This window comes from Saccoglossus kowalevskii, chromosome 4 (assembly GCF_978046115.1).
Source record: "Saccoglossus kowalevskii chromosome 4, keSacKowa6.1, whole genome shotgun sequence".
NCBI lineage: Eukaryota > Metazoa > Hemichordata > Enteropneusta > Harrimaniidae > Saccoglossus > Saccoglossus kowalevskii.
Window position 1 is genome coordinate 14004110 of NC_140644.1, and position 12024 is coordinate 14016133.

The window sequence follows — 12024 nt, forward strand, 5'->3', positions numbered from 1 at the left end:
GATTGGTTGGAAGGTGTTAAGCACTTGTCTAGAGATGGTTGTTTCTGTAATTCCTGTAGGCTTTATTTGGAACGAATGTTTAAATCTGGTGATGACAACAGACCACTGCCTGCAAACGAAAAATCTTTGTTTCAGTGTTTTATTTGTCAGGCTGCGACTGCACACTACACTGAAGTTGAGGACAAGAATGAATTTTTGTCACTCTTTAATTTGCATGCCACACACTTGGTATCCACAATTGCAAATAAAATTGGTCTCTGTGAACAACATTATCAAAAATGGATTTTCAGAAATCAACTAAAATGCATTATGCCTGAATGTATGCGACGCATAACATCAAAAATAAAACATCCTCCTAATCTACCAGTGTTAAAACAGTTCTTTGAAAATGAAGGTGAATATATCAATGTTGACCTCACTGAGAACAGTCCCTTATGTTCTCGGTGCTATGCACAACTATACCGTATTACAGAAAAGACAAAAAAAAAGTTAATGTGTCTAAGGACGAGGATCTTTCTAAAATTCTTGATGAAATAAAACAAAAATGTTGTCATTCCACGATAAAGGGTGACACTGAGTTACTGGATTTTTCTCTCTGTAAAATGGCAATGTTTGTTGGCGAAAAGCTCATGATAAAGGAACCAGTACTTTTACATGAAGCTAAGAAATATTTTTGTGAGGTAGTCGAAGATACATTGTCACATTCATCTATGTCAATTCAGAATACACTTGATTATTTCACTGGTAAATCAAATACATTTCTCAAACTTGAGTTGGCTCAATTATTTGATTTTCATATACAATTCTCCACAGTGAAACAAAATGGTAGAATTGTCCCCAAATACGGTACACTCCTTTTAAGGCAAGGTGCCGATCTGAAAAATATGTTGCACACGTTTTATTATACCACAAAATCTACCCAGGATAAACTTAGTGATACTTGCAGTAGACTAGAAAAACAAATAGTAGATATAGCCAAGAACCAATGCCCAGATTTCAATACAATGTACCTGACTGTGGCCGATGATTTTAATAGCCGATTACATGACCTCTCTGTTAAAATTGATGAAAAATACAAACAATTTGATTCCTCAACATTTGACATTTTTGATGCTGTTGGGGAAATTGATCCTATATTGTGGAACTTCTTATTTGTAATTACGCAGAACAAATCTGAAAAATCTGAAATGTTTAAAAATTCATTCACTTGGAGTAAGCAGTACTTGGGGTTTTACAAGGACACATCTCTCAACAAGCACAAACGAATGCTTCAACTTTTTTATAATGCTTGCCATTTGCTGTTCATGTCTAATGGGTGTTTGCATCCACTTCATACATTATTAGCAGACAGTATAGATTCTTACAGTGGGTCAACAAAATTGCTTGGTATGATGAATGCTTTCGGAATAACCTGCTCAAAGTCTACTGCTAGAGAAAACATGAATAAATTAGTTAAAAAGAATGTTACAGAAAATTTTGTGAATTGTTTCTCAGCAGATAGTTTTGCAGTTGCAAGTCTGGATAACATTGACATTGGACAGCCATATGCAGGTGTTTCTACTACATATAAAAACAGGGGCATCCATGCCACATCATACCAAGCTGTTGAGCCTAAACCAGTCACACTTAAAACTGGTGAATTCATTCCGTGTAGCACAAGGCCTAGGAAAGATAGTGAAATGTGCCATATCAAGGTTGCGAATGACAGTTCTCTTTTTAGGTGCATAGCAGTTGCTTCTTGTCCCACATTGAGGAAGTGTGAAAGAGACTATTTTGGTTCACCAGTTGATCTCACTTTAAAAGAATTAGAAAATACAATCTCATTGGCTACAAGGCATTATATTTGCTCTGAAACTGCCAGTCAAGAAGTGATGGTAGACTTTTTTGAAGGCCTGTCAGAATCAGAATTGGAATTTCTTCTAACTCCACAATGTTTTGATGTAATAAATAGATGTGAGAAAATTCAGCATACTGATTCACAACCTGATTATATGGAATTGATCTCTTTATCATTTCTGTTGAAAATGCCTGTTAAAATATTTTCTCCTGAAAAAATATTGCTTAATATCTTTGGAGAAAAATATGAAAATGTTGAGCCAATGCATGTTACCAGGAACAGTTATGGGTATTACAATCTGTTAATCAGTCAAGAATGGCTTGATAGTGACTATGAGTTGTCAAATGTTGGTGACACAAATCCATTGTACCCATGGTACCTTGCTAATGCAAGATTGGTTGACCCAAATAAACTAAATTTAGAAATGAAATTGGTGTTTGGAGATAGGTTATTCCAAGCTGCATCAAGTATGGAATCTTATGGTCCTTCTAAACCCAAAAAACAAAAGACCACTTCCAGGGATATACAAAAATTAAAAGCTACACTTGATGAACATTTTTTACCCCATTTACCTGTTTCTGGAGCTCATGTTTCCAATACTCATGGCATCACATTAAGTGACTTTGATATAAGAGCGACTGAATTGCTGGCTCTAGAAAACATGAAAGTTGATGCCTTCACATACTGCTTTCAAAAACATGCAACAGCCAAATTAAATCCTGAAATTATGTTGCCCAATTTAAAGTGTGAACTCTCAAGAGCATCAACTCAAGAAACTGAAAAATCAAGAGTTGTATATCTTGGTATATTAAATGAACCATGTGACAATTTAGAATCGGTGAAACATGTCCTCGAAAAATTTTATACCATTTTTCAAATTGGTAAAAGAATTCAGTATTTAGTTGTAGTAGGTGATGGCAAAACATTTGAATATTTGTCCAAATTGAAATATGAATATTCAGATGAACTCAGTTGGATGATACCCATGCCAGGTGACTGGCATATTTTAAAGAATACTCAGCCTGTATTATTTAAAATTTATCTTGATAGCGGTCTTGGGGAAATCGCAAAAACTACTTTTAAAGCAGATGGTCTTTTTCAAACTCTTATATTGTGCCACAAATTCAAACTTTGTCACCGATTTCTCATGAATGTGTGGGAAGCATTCTACCGATATCAAATATCTGAGTTTCTTAGTTCTAGATCTAATAATCCTGTTGAAAATAGTGAAATGAACAATCTCTTGAAAACAGTAGTTGAACAAACAATTAAAATGAACAAACTGAAAACTAGTGATGAGGATGAACTCCATCAAATCCAAACATTCCTGGCAGAAATCAAACAATATCTTGGTGATTTAATGAAAGACTTCTTTGAGTATACTGAAAATAGGTGTAAAAAAGATGACACTTACAAATTCTGGTCGGCCTTTGTACATAGGGATTGTTTTTCCTATGTGTGTCTGTATATAGCATTTAGAAGTTCAAATTGGTCACTGCGAATGGGCGCTCTCAAACAACTCGCTCCATTGTACCATGCTTATGATAGACCAACATACCTGAGACTTGTACCAAAGCACTTGCTTGATATGTTAAAAGCCCCATCAAGTATAATAGATCAACTTAGTTCAGGAGGTTTCACTGTCAGTCTATCTGGCTGTACATGGAGGGAACTGGCTTTAGATGAGGCTCATGAACAGTGTATAAATCTAAATGTGAAAACAGCTGTTCACAAGCCTTCACCAGAATTTCTGGATAATATGGCAAAATATTTACCCCACAAAGCTGCAAGTCTTAAAAATATACAAGAACAAATTGTACCAAAAAGTCACAAGTCTAAGGAGAAATACAGAGAAGAGAATCACAGTGTGAGGGAAAATGATGAGGGCCTCTGTCAAATTTACCTTGCTAAAATAATTGAAAGTTTTGCATTTAAACCTGTAACTGAAAACAGGGGATTAATCAAACTGTTTACTGACACTATAGCAACTGGTTCTGTTCATGAAGACTTGATGCAATTTTATCAAGTTGGTCAAAGGGGTCTGTATGATTATATCAATACTAGGTTGTTGAACATACCAAGTGTTAATGCTCCTGTGAGACAGAGGAAACTCAAAACTTTTTCTGAAAAAAAATCTATACGAAGAAAGGTTAGAACATCAGCAGCTGATAAAAAATTATTGGATCAGTGTCTGAAACGACAAATGTCGCATTCAATAAAAAGTGGTTCTGCCATTTCAAGTTTCTTCCAATTTATTGCCCTCCCTAGAGCTATTTGTGAAGCAGATGGAACACTTCACCATCAAAGTACAAAATCTAATTCAACAAAGGTGTACTGCAAGAGATATGAAACCTGTGATTTAGTAAGAGACTCACTGCCTCATAATTGGCTTCCTGTAACTGTTATTCTTGAAGGAATGTTTCTCATTCAATCAGCCCCATTGCGTTCACACCATAAAATAATAAAAGATTATCTTTGGTTTCTTTTGAAAAAGTGGATTTTATTTTATTTTGAAAAAGGAACTCAATATGTGCATTTGTTATTTGATGACCCTCATGCCCTCAGTTCTGACAGGCCAAGTCTGAAGGATCTTGAACGCACTCGTAGGGATCAAAATAAAACTGAATGTAAAACATATACTGAGTTGACTTTGAACACACCCATTCCTAAAGAGAATTGGACGAGTTTTCTTGGAAACAGAAAAAATAAACGCCTTCTTGTAAACCTCATATCAGAAGAATTTCCTGATCTTGTATTTCCTTATTTGGCTCCAAACAAAGAGCTTTTACTTGTTGGTGGTTTTCATGGGACAAAAAAGGGGAAAGCATATGCAATTAATTCTCAGGGTGTTTATGAACATAATGCATATAGTGGAAATCATGAGGAAAGTGATACACGTATATGGTTACATACATCAGTTTGTCAGGGGAGCAATATTTTAATATATTCACCAGACACTGATGTTTATCATATTGGACTTCCACTGATAAATGAACAGTTAACTAGCAAATCCATTCTCATTCAACTCAGTGCAAAAGCTGGAGACAGGAAATATTTTGATATGAATAAATTCAATACAGCTCTGTCCAATGACCCAGATTTAGCCCAAATTGATAATACAATTAGGGGGAAATGTTTACAAACACTCTTTATAACATCTGGCTGTGATTTCATTTCATTTTTTGTTGGCCATGGAAAAGCAGCTTTTCTGAAATGTTTTTACCAATTTGCAGAATTTATTTCTGGTGGTAACATTGCCCCAGGTACACTCGCTCACACAAACAATGATAACCAGTCAACAGGGCTTCTATCGTTTTATAGATTAATTGGTACTGTATATTACCAAAAGTACCACTCTGAGTTTAGGCCCGAATATGACAGCCCATATGACTTGTATAAGTCATTATCAAGTCAATATTCAAACATTATCGAGCTGCATACAAAATGGTTAGATAAAATAAGGAATACAATTCATGTTAGGATAAGGTGTGAGAATGATTTAATGCCCAATGATATAGCTTTACAATACCACTGGCAGAGAACATGTTTCATATCAAATATTTGGGGACAGTGTTATAAGAGGGACATTTCTCTTCCACCCTATACTGATTCTGGGTATAAAATTGAAGGGACAGTACTGCAACCAATATGGGATAGTGAAGAAAATACAAACAAAATACAAGAGAGGGTTGCTTTCTTTACTAAGGGCTGCAAATGTGAAAAATCATGCTGCAAAACAAAACAATGCAAATGCAAAAAGAAAGACATACTATGTGGACCTGGATGTAGTTGTCAAAATTGTGTCAATACTGGTGAGCCACAGTCTACTTTGTTGGACATTATTATTGATGAAACACAACAAATAAATGAAGAAGTTCTAGATATTGAAGTTGAAGAGCACAGTGAATATGAAGAGGAGTGTGAATATGAGATATCTGATAATATTGAAGAAATACCAGAGAATGGTGATCCTGATTATACATATAGTGATACTGACTAACAATAACACTATTATGAACAAGGGAATATAACATATAAAACAAGTAAACATATGAAAAAAATATACATGTAATGATTTATTGTAATTGTTTACACAAGTTACTAAAACTATTTCCGGGTTTTGTGGCTTCAGTTTTTATCGTAAACTATGAGAAAACCTTGTAAAAAAATACTGTAAATCATGCAGAAAATATCTTTTGTTATTACTATTGCACTGTGTTTCACTTTATGAGGAAAACGATGGTCTGTTTTCGTAGGTTCACAAATGCGTCATTTACGTTAACAAGGTCCGAGGCTGTTGAAATTTACACTATGTGTACTGAGGTGACCCATGAATACGTGTACAGAGTTTGACATGGGTTCAAAGTGATTAACCTTGTTTTTACAGCCTATCAGTGAAAGCCATACATTCCCATTCATGCAATGGGAAGACTATTTTAGCATACGAGATCATTCGACAAGATCAATCTTTGATTTCACTTACTTTATTTCGACATAACGTCAAAACAACAATGACCGGTGATATATTGTAGTTAAAATCATGTGTTTCTGAATAATTTCATGTATTTCGAGCAAATGTAGTCCTTTTATCCAGCATTAAACTTTCAATGTTTTACAGACTTTAGTATAGCAAGCCGCCATCTTTTTTGTCTAGATGTGTGACCAAAACGAGGCTGGCCTCATTATAATAAAATTAGCATACTATAGATTTATTTAAATTAGCTACCCAGTCGCTTGCGTGTTAGTGCCGAGTCTGATGTGTTCGTATTTTGTCGCACTGGAAATAGTAAATGCTTATGTTATTATGCTTTACCGGCCTTGCGACCACCGAGCGTGGTAATAGTGTTGTCACCACTGTTGAGTATTATAGAAGAGTAGGTGTTATACCTCAAAGCTCATGATGTCACTGCAACATATATTGGCAGAAATGAAGCCAAAGACATCGGAAACGCAAAGCTCCAAACGCTTACTGGCAGTCATTGTAACAAAGCTTTCTATTGGTCGGTAAACTTTCTATCGCGCAACCACGTGACATACACGGTTATGTATAGAATTACCGCACGGTGTTGTAGAAGGAGGAATATCCGAACGGAGCAACACCGTGCAGGCGGACGATGGTAATCATCATACAAAGTATATATTCAGTGTGATTTTTTGGCTGGGTGACTCTTCCTTTGGTAAAAAAAAATGTAAATTTTCTCTCCAACCATCCAAATCAAGTGAAACTCAAATCACCCAGTAAATTTATTATAATTTATTTATTATATTTAGAGAACACTATCACGATTCTTATTGCAATATGCTTATTTTGCGTTGATATTTGGTTATAATTTCCTGTTTTATACCTCAATATAATGTCACCGCCGTCCAAAAAAGGTTTGCTTGTTTTCTGGAGTCTGAGAGAAAAGCACAAAACAACTACCAGTGTCATAAAACTGAAAACTAACTTTATGTGACCATGGAGGTATAAACAGTTTATACGCCCATGATGTGACCCATTAGATGTCAAGATTTGTTGCTACAAAAACTTCCCTCCCGCTGGACTCCAGGAGCACTTAGGGATAGACCTTTTGAATTCATGGGATGTGGCTGAAAGATTTGTTAAAACATGTTTGTAAGGTGTTGCAAGAGAAAACTGTTAAATAAAATTATACAGATCAGACACTACAAAAATATGGTACTGGACACAGTCTTCCAGCCAACCCCTGGTTATAGCTAAAACCGCATATTTCATTGAACGAATATTTAATTTGAATATTGTCCACTAAGTTAACATTATTATAAGCACAGACCACAATTTCAGTGATAAGGGGACAACTATTTGAAATCAGATTCATGGAAATTACAAGTTTTCTGCTGTTGGTGCGAATTCACTGCTATATCCACAGAGAGCCCAGGAACTATGATCAACTGTACGCACTCTCTGTGAGCGGGGGGGGGGGGTATCGGCTGGTATCTAGTGTAAGAAATAGACAAGGGATGAAGGCTCTAGCGAGCTCATATTTTTTAAACTGGAAAAAAACAGACGAACAGAATGAAAAATACAATCTATAAAAAATACCAGGTTGAAGAATATAAGTTGCTCTTTCAAATTTCGCCAAAGCCTTACCTATATCTGCAGAATAAATCAAGAAAACTACACAAATTGACTCCATTTATGAACCATTAAACGCACGGCACAGTCTGAAAGTTGGCATTGCAAGAGCCTTGTGACGTCATCTGAGTGACACACAATAGATTGGTGATAGAAGCGTCTGTTTCCAGCAAAAAAATCGTAGAGAGAGATTTGGCATACTAATTATAGTATGTGGTATGTGTTTTTTGAATTAAATCGAAAAACTTGAAGTTTAGGGTGTGTTGTATTAAGTATGAATTAGTGTTTTATTTTTTAGGTGCTTGAAAGAGGAACGTTAGAATTAAAAATGTTATGTTACAATTCCTGCAAATCTCAAAAACGGGAATCAAAAAGATCGACTGGGCCTTGCAAACGGGTGTCGAAAACAACGCGATGCATACCTACAAACCATCTCTGAGTCAGTTGGTATATAAAGTATTCATATAATGTGTATTTATATATAACCCAATGGACACAGTATAATGTAGCAAAACTGAAAAACAAAGACAAGTGCAAACAATATATATCGGGATGGCAATACAACGCTTAGATTATAATTACTTTATGTATCCTACTACGAGAGATCTAATAATCAACTTGTAATGTCATAATTGTATTTATAATTAAAATTACGTAATTTCTCAATATATCCTAAAAGATGATTCTATTCCAATTGAGGTATAATTATCTGTACTTTTTGATAATCGGCAATTGCGAATAATAAACCATAATTGTCCAAGTTTCTCAACAAAAAAGTTTAGTGGATGAATTCCGAATTACTAAAGTGTATTTCATATTCAACTTCTGGTTGTTCTTCGTTCATTTTGTCATCTTTAGGTCGTATACATATTTCTGTCTCCGACAAAAAAAAAATCCCAAACAACTTTCTGTCATGATAATAATATATGAACATTCAACAACTTTCCATTTTCGACATTTTTTTTCGTTTTTATGGAGAAAAATTGTTTGGGTGGATTGTGGGTTGGCATAGTTTAGATGATTGTGGAATTTGCAAAGTTTGGACGGATTGCGGGTTGACAATGTTTGGGTTGATTATGGATTTCGAAATGTTTGGAATGATTCTGGATTTCGCAATGTTTGGGTTGATTATGGATTTCGCAATGTTTGGGTTGATTATTTCTTCAAAAAACAAATGAAAGAATTTCACAATATCGAAAACCGATTGTCTATCAGTCAAGTTAAGAATAAATTGTAAAGTAATGTATACATCTGAAAGTGGCATATTACGTTTGACAGAAAACAGTCAGTTGAATAAAGAAGATTCAATTTTAGGAAATGTTTGACGTCAATAAAATATCAATACCCGTGCGACAATCTAAACTGAATCGAGCGTCTGCGCACAATTTATGGTCGAAAGAAGGGTATGAGTAATGCCCGTGGAACAAGGCGGTGTCTTTATGTTCGAAGTACCAGAATGATACTCAGTGAAACACCGGGTGGTATCGGAATTATTACCGTGAGTGGTACTGGGGAGTGGTACCGACATTCCAGTCGGAAGTCGCGTGACACTGTGGCACTCAGAGGTTACCTATTTGACGTCATGATATTCACTGACCCAATGGATGCAATCGGCTTTTATTGTGATTAGCTGTTGTTGTCATAGATACTAAATAATAGAGTTTGGTTTCATGGAATTCCCGACGCACCTCGGGCAGTTTAATCCCATTGAAAGCACCTGGACCATGAAAGGACGATACGCACGTGTCTATGTGAAGTACGAGTTATTGTAAAAGTCTGAGTCCTGCGAACAACCAGAGTGGTTACAAAAATCTAGAAAATGGGTTTATGGTGTCCACATTATTTTCGCTGTTTTATATATAAGTAGTCAAAACTATATATCAACAATATATTTTCATCCGATGATTTACATCCTCGTCACTATGGAAACTAGTTTCTACATTTGTGCGCAACACGTTGTATGGGTATGGTGGTTATATATTCATATATTGGTTGTCACGAAAAGAGATCACTGGGAGGAGTGTGAAATCAATTATCAAAATTCCGATATGACATTTCACAAGACTTCGGCACGAAAACCGGATTATATGAAAATACCAGGCCATAAAAACAACACCCCTGTACGTACTTATAGCAAAATGGCACCGTGACACAGACGTGTTACTGTTGCCATGGAGAATAGAGATCGATTAGTTTTACATCACTGTGCGTGATATCAGAAATTATGGCTGTTTTTCAATGTTAGATATATTTATATGGACGTCACAATCCTCCTGAAAACTGCAAATTTACCTCAAGTGAAAAGAACAAAGACGTAATGTTCTTAAAAATTATGAAAAATAACATTGCTCTTTCGCTATATCTTAAAAATACCATATACAAAACACCGCCTGTGTAAACCCCTGGGTCGGGAGAACCTTTACTTTGATTTAATTACTTTAATTTTATTACTTTTTATTTTTTTTGTAGTTATTAGACTTTTTAAATTTGTAGTTATTTTTAGTTGCTTTATTTTATACTATTTTTACAGTTGCGTAATAAACTATTATTATTTATACCTAATTGTTTTAAAAGTCCGGGTTGTGAGTTCATAATACAATGTAGTAGCATTCTTTTTTTCTTTCTTTATGTACTTAATGGCTTATGCTCATTGATATTATTGTATTGCAGATTACACGACTACAGACTCTTGAAATATAGCCTGAGCTTGGTGGTTGGTGATTCAAACATAGTACGAAAATGTACATAGTTACACCTCATTTAGACTACATGTATTTTTCTTTCCAATTTTTTCTCAGATCAGAGGTGCTCTATGAGATTTTTTCCAGAAAAAAAGGGCATGGAAAGCAGGAGCAAACGATACACAAAATAAAACGTCATAACATTAGTTAAATTTTATTATATTGCATTCGGACATTTCATCTATAGAACGTAGGTGGCGCTCAGCCCAAAATTCATATATGCATATTCATGAACGTAATTTCCGTTTGGTGGCAGTCGTGCAGTCAGTTGACATATTCTTTGACAAACGCCGCATAGTCGGAGTGACGATATCGACTCCACCCAGGTTAATCATAATACATGCAGATGATATCATATTTTGATCAGTTTATTTATGTACACCATGGCTAGTACAAAACGCAACGGTCTATTGACTAATATATTCAGTGGTAAGAAAAGCTTCAAAGTGCGAACACTGCAAGCAGAGTTTGACATGAAACCGGCATCGAGCGATAAGTCCGCAATGCCAGCTATCGTGGAAGACGGAGCCGTGGTCAGTAACGGCGTCACAACGAACGGCTACGTCGACAATAACCGATTTCCAGTCAAGCACCCGAAAAGGAAAGTATTTTTCGTCACCGAGAACGACCGAAACGAAGACGAAGACGAGAGCAGAACTTTGCGTTTCGTCGGGAAGCGGGGATTGAATTCCACACAAGACGAAGAAGATATCGTTAGTAGGAACGGTACAGTTCGGGGCGTCAGGAACCGTGTGCGTGTCGGTGTTTCACAGTTTGAGTTCAGACCGCTGCATACCTCTTCCAGACAGGTAAAAGCAACACATTTTATACGTTTTTACACATTGGCTAACAACACTAACCAAAATATGCAGTAAGTGTTACCTTATTAGCACCAAAGCGTGACGTTGAGAACGCAAACTTTGTCTGTCCTCCTTAGGTACTAGGTCAAGTCAAATGACATGTCAATGCATATATTTAATGTGGTTTTACAACCTGGAAAGGCTACTTTTGACGACTTGGTGGATCGTCACCCGTTAATAAACGTCATGCCAAGTTTATATAATAAAATAAAAACAGCGATGTCCACAGTTGAGCAAAAGGTAATAGTCGGTCGACTGGGAAGCCATACAAAAATGTTTACGACTTTAGCTATCGACCGTTTCGCTTTTTTTTTCTGCTTGAAATGCCGACAATAAAATCTCGGTGACATGTATATATGTGTTTTATTGCCTTATTTTGTCCGAAGGTTAATTGCAAAGTTTTTGTTGTCCAACCTGAACGTTTGTATAAATTAAATAGTTAAAGTTTGACCTTGTGTACTTGTGATGCAGCTGCCGAAGTTTAATGGCCAA

General features: G+C 35.7%; 1 protein-coding gene across 1 annotated transcript in view; it reads left to right on the top strand.

Annotated features, from left to right (window-relative positions):
- The first annotated feature begins 10903 nt into the window (after positions 1 to 10903).
- Positions 10904 to 12024, top strand: part of LOC102806784 (glutaredoxin domain-containing cysteine-rich protein 1-like) — a 32671-nt gene continuing 31550 nt past the window's right edge. The window contains exon 1 of the mRNA XM_006818726.3: positions 10904 to 11481. Within this exon, the coding sequence (XP_006818789.2) occupies positions 11047 to 11481 (435 nt within the window). The 5' untranslated portion in view covers positions 10904 to 11046. The remainder of the gene's footprint in view (positions 11482 to 12024) is intronic.